Raw genomic sequence first — 6000 nt, forward strand, 5'->3', positions numbered from 1 at the left:
ATTTTGTGTATGCGGTGTCTATAGGGAATACAAAAAATAAAAGCCATGATTGTAGACTGTAGACTCTGTGCATAAGAGTCATATCACTGTGGATGGCCATAACATATAAACATCCATTCTGTTTGCAACAAACAGAATCAGGAACAGTTTCTACCCGAGAGCTGGCATTGCCCTGAATGCCTCCAAGAAATAAAAAAAACATTTCAATACTGTGGGACAACAGTGCAATATATTTATTTTATGTGGAATATCCCGCTTTCGTGCCTGTAAATATCCCAAACCTGTGGCTTTTTCTTTTTCTTTTTTAATGTTTTTTTAATATATTTTATAATCATGTTTAAATGATTGTTATCTGTTGCGCTAAAACGATTTTTATTTTTATTTTGCTGTACTTCTGTGCAATGACAATAAAAACTATTCTGATTCTTCTGATTTTGACATAATTAGAAAGTGATAGCTATTTCATGTAGTTGCCCCATAGATTGGGTATGTGTGTGTGTGTGAGTGTGTGTGTGTGTGTGTGTGTGTGTTTGAGAGGAAGTGAATCGAGAAGAGGAACTATTGCATCCAGTGTTTTCAAATTAATGTACACCTGTTCAGTGCTGCTTTGTAACTTTTTGATCCACCGGATGGTTGCAGATTCAAACTCTCACATAGAGGAGGCGGAGGAAGAGGAGGAGGAAGAGGAGGAGGAAGAGGAGGAGGAGGAAGAGGAGTCGTGTGCGTGAGGAGTGAAATATAACTTGTTAACTGTTCTTGTAATTGGTTTATCAGGTCTTGATCTTAAGCTTCAGTGAATTATTTGATTTGTATAGAGGCGTACAAAAGAGGACAGATTAGAGAAACACTTTGCAGATGTGAATCTTGCCTTAACATTGCGTCACTGAACTTATTCTTCATTTTGCGGTCAATCCTTACAGTCCTGCAGGACTCCTTCTGCTGCTGTGCAGAGGTCATCCCACATCCAGGCATGGGAGGAAATTCCCTCTCAAGCTCTTCCTCCCGCAGCCTGATATCTAAACCATCCATCAGTCACTATTGCCAAGGAGACATGTGAGCAGCAGCTCAGTGAGTCAGAAGCAAATGACTGAATCATCTGTTGGAGTCGTACAGCTCAACGAAGTTAGCCCAGCATTCAAGAATAAACTAGAGTATGTAATTTCCTCTCAGTTATACTACATTTAAATCAAACAAGATCAGCCCATCTTCTCCCAATAAAAAAAAATCCAGCAGATAACCAATTATCTAGCATTACAGGCTTTGAAGACAGGACATGTGATTACAGGCTCACCGTGAAATGTGGGTGCCAGTTTTTTTTAGTCTGACATGTTAATATGATGATGTACTGCGTAGGGATCCACCATGTGAAACACATTCTGCACAGGGTTTCCATTCAACTGGGCTTTCTTCTATAGTGTCATATATACTCACCTATACTTTTTGAAAGGAGAAATCACAAAATCTCTCTTTTAAAATTGAAAAGTTGACCTGTTAGCAATTTAACATACCACTGCTCAATTCAATACACTCAGGGCTTTGTCTCTTCAATGAACTTTATATAAAGATGTATGATACATCTCTACTTCCTCCCACTGTACCTCCCAGAGTTTGAGCACCATTGATCAGATGGTGGAGCCGCTGTTTTGGGGTCCTAAAACACACCCAGTTCGAGTCATCCATGTTGCGAGTCATTCCCAACTGTCAATGAAGCCACCTTCATACCCCCTTTTTATAATATCAGATAACAGATTAAAAACAACCTTATCAGATAAATGAACACTTAAGCATAAAACATTGTACACTGCAAAAAAAGAAAAATTGGGTGAACTCAAAATTTCAAGGCAACAAACTTCTATAAAATTTTAGGTTAACTAAATATTTTAAGTTTTGTTTTTGAGTTTGCTCAACTCTGAATTTCTCTGGCACGATTGTAATGCCGCTATGAATGTCAGCTAATGTTGTGACCACAATTTTGAGTTAGCATTGATACGCTAATGGCTACTCTTGTAGCTGTAACAAGCAGCGCCGCTAGCATCAGTTAGCCGCTAGCTTTCGCTAATGACCAAATTTCACAACAAAGAAATAAGAGTTAGCAGAACTATTGTTCCTTGTTTTGAACCCCAACTTAAAGATATAAGTAACAACAACTCACAAACTTGTTTTTGAGCAGACAACTGGCTTCCTTTGTTGTGCTAACTTACATTATTGCCCTAAATGTCAATAATTTATATTGACAAGTTTTACCAACTTAAATCACTGTTTTAGGCCAAAAAATAGAAGTCGGCTTTTTTGTAGTGTAATAGGTAATTGCTGGAATGATTAATGACTCTCATAATTTAGGTCAAGTCATCCTGTCAACAGTCAAACAGTTTTTACTTACTTACTTTAAAGTGGTCTGTGGGGAAAAAGGCTTTTTGGGCCAATAAAAAAAACAGGCTGCAAGGCTGAGCAGTGGTGTCGTATCCAGTTCTAAAATACATCCATGCAGCCATCCATTTATCGATCTGCTATGACTAGTCGGAGCCATAGGTAACCCCTATGGCTGCTCTTCAACAGTCTCACTTTATTAAGTAAAAAGCACACTGCCCTGTCTGGTTGAAAGTCTCTGTGGAAGCGCCTTATGTGTGCATTCTTTGTAATGGCCAGCAGGGGGCGACACCACCTGTTGCAAAAAGAAGTCTGTTTTTCTCTTAGAACTTTGACCCTTCTACAGTGAGTTTTCAGTTTATTATCTGTAACATTTTGCTTTAAATTGTCTCATTGAATTAGACTAGAAGACACTTTAAGGACTCTTCTAAGGAGAGGATTGTTCATTTCAATAACAATGTATCCACTGCTAATCAAGCTAGCTAACTTGCATTAGTAGATGACATAGCATAATTTGCCTCCTGATCCACCGTGCTCCTGAAAAAGCAATATACTAACAGCCTTAAAATTGTGAACAAAATTGCGGATAAGATTGCCGTCCAAATGCCGAACTTGACGCTTCAAAACAGTCCACAAACCACATTCACTATTATTATACAGTCTATGATATAATTTAGACAAGCAGTGTGAGAATATATGATAATAATGTGTTTTTCGGAACAACACGGAGTGTATGATATTGTTAAATGATTTGTCTTTAATGGAAAATTACGTAAAAAACAACAACCCAAAACTAATTAACGGAGGACTATCCTAAATCTGGACTTAAATTTATAGACAATTCCATGCAATATGTGATTCATTAGAATTTTTCTTTGCACATGTACTTCATGTATTCAGTTTGACTTGATTATGGTCAAAAAGAAAAAGAAAACCAGTGAGGCTAATCCTGAAGCCATACGCATGAAAAGAGTGTCTTCTCTGGGTTCTTTGAGAGACAGATGTGTATAAAATAGAAGTAAAACAGACACAGCTGATCATTTTTACATACCCCAGTCTGTCCTCCTCCTTCTTCCTCAGGTCAAAATCTCGCTGGACGACTTCCCAAACATGCTGGGCCTCCTCGTCCGTGAGCTTGGACAGATCCAGCTTCTTGCCTGTTGTGGTGCCAGGCATGATTGTGAAGTTGATGCCTGAGAGCTGGCAGGCTGTCCTGTGCCAGGGCAATAAAAAATACAGTAAGTTGTTTTAGTAAATGACACAAATTGAAGCAATTAGTCAGCATTAACCCTTTATCAGGCAAAGAACTATATTTGGTAACTTCAGGTAATATTTCAAGAAAAAAGTTGCAAATTTACTAGATTAATGTGGCAAATCTACAAGAAAAAAAGTTGCAGATATAAGAGATTTAATGTGGTAAATCTGCGCGAAAAAAGTCACAGATTTAAGAGAAAAAAGTGGAAAAAAAGCAACTTTTTTCTTCCAGATTCACCACTTAATAACTAACCCTTAATAGGGCACTCATTGAAATACTTGCAAATTCCAAATTTCAACCCTAGAGAATATTGGAGGATATTACATACAGCCAGTATGTGTAAAAAAAGAGATTGGTGAATCTGGGAGAAAAAAAGTTGCTTTTTTCCCACTATCCTGTATAAATAAAGGATTGCTCTCTTGTATCACATCAATTCAATGTGATTATGCGATATGGGACAAAAGCCAAGTTAGCATCATTAGCAACAGGTTGATCCATGTATTTTGGGTATCTCTCAGACAATCTTCACGTTAAGAACTATTATTTTTCTTCCAACTGTATATCTAAACATCACCCTCTAGAACAGTAGTTCTCAACCTTCTTGCGTCGCGACCCCCAATTTAACATGCATGTTATCCGCGACCCCCGCTCACTAAACAGAATCTCACATGCACAGTTCAGATCATACAAACTCTATTAACACTATTATGGACAAATAATGAAGCACAAAATGACCCAAAAAAGAAACAAAATGACCAAAAAAAGACACAAAATGTCTAAAAACGACACAAAATGACCAAAAAAGACACAAATTGACCACAAAATGATCAGAAAAGACACAAAATGACCAAAAAAAGACACAAAATGACCAAAAGAAAGATATTAAATGACCAAAGGAATAAAACACATGAACATTTTAACACAGATCTGACTTCCAAAATGATTTGGCGACCCCCAGAAATCATCTCGCGAGCCCAATTGGGGTCGGGACCCCAAGGTTGAGAATAACTGCTCTCGAACACTCAATTTTAGTGCCTGACTCTTTAAGACCTCCTCCCTCCAAGCCAAATCTGCTGTGATAGGTCAGTATTCCACATCTGTGCTTCCTGCATCGCTTTCTACCTATACATATCTAGTATAGCTGTGAAATCGCAACCATACAGAAGTCCAGAGGGCTTGTTTAAAGCTTCAGGTTCTGCTTTTACCCATTGAGCTTTTAGACACTTTTCCAGTATATAAATAGCATAGGTCTAGACCTAAACTATAATAAAAAAACATTAAAATTTTCCCTATATTTAATATTATGCATGTGATGGCCACACCTGCAGTCACACAGTGTTTCTTTCACTTTAAGTTCCCTTTATCATTATATTTACACATTTCTTTTCATTATTTTTACACATTTACACACACCTTTTTATAGTTATTATTTTTATTTCTTAGTTTGATTACGTTGCTTTAGGCTGGCATGTGTTATTGTAGTTTGTTTGTAGCTCTTTGTTTGTAAATTAGAATTTTGTTTTTATTTTTTTTATTTTATTTTTTTCATTGTGCAATAATAAATAAATAAATAAGAAATTTCTGTTAAACCCCTGCCTTAGTTTAGTTCAGTTTTGTTGGTTTTGGGCCCAGACTATTTATTTGATGATTTTGTAACTACTTTTGTTTTTAGGAAGATTAAAAATAATATTTTTGCAAGAAGCCACCTGTGTCATTCCCCATTTTTCTTCTTGGTCCCTCACAAAGCATTTAAATGAACATCTTTTTAAAATTTTTATAGGACATTATTTTTTCCTTTACGTTTAACTACCTTCAAGTAAAGCTGTCAGTCGTGAACCAATGCTTACTTTTTCAAGAAAGCTGCCTGTCTTTAAAGATGCTGTTTTCTCCAAACAAAACAGACCAGAATAATTTTATTGATCACGCATCGTTGATTTAGAGCATTGGCCTAGATTGCTTATGACCTCTCTGCCACATGCATCTGTCCTGTGATCTGGGCAGCTTTGGCACAGTTCAACCATCACATTGCCGTCTCTGTTAAATGGAGCCTGACCAAATGACCTAATGTCTTCGTTCCAGAAGATGAGACAAATTGTAAGCAAGCAGCTAATTACGACCCATATATACATTTGTTGTTAAGCAATGACCTCTAGTGGCCGGAGTAGTTATGATGGTCTCAAAGGAGGAGATCAGAGACAGGTATAAAGAGCAACAAAGCTCACATAGAGATGTCTGGGCAGATGGATGGGCCAAACAAACAAGAGCCTGCTGTTGGTGGACCATGTGAAACCAACCACATTAGTACCTGATCATGTCACGCTAACAAACACTATCACCCAAGAGACGGCTTTCATGTTCTGTGTGAAACCAAAACACCT

At 37.3% G+C, this 6000-nt stretch overlaps 1 protein-coding gene across 1 annotated transcript in view; it reads right to left on the reverse strand.

The window, feature by feature from the left end:
- The window catches only part of mlphb (melanophilin b), a 49101-nt gene extending 45525 nt beyond the window's left edge, over window positions 1-3576 (reverse strand). The window contains exon 1 of the mRNA XM_059343127.1: window positions 3419-3576. Within this exon, the coding sequence (XP_059199110.1) occupies window positions 3419-3543 (125 nt within the window). The 5' untranslated portion in view covers window positions 3544-3576. The remainder of the gene's footprint in view (window positions 1-3418) is intronic.
- Window positions 3577-6000: the final 2424 nt, after the last annotated feature.

Source organism: Centropristis striata, chromosome 10 (assembly GCF_030273125.1).
Source record: "Centropristis striata isolate RG_2023a ecotype Rhode Island chromosome 10, C.striata_1.0, whole genome shotgun sequence".
In the NCBI taxonomy this organism is placed as follows: Eukaryota; Metazoa; Chordata; class Actinopteri; order Perciformes; family Serranidae; genus Centropristis; species Centropristis striata.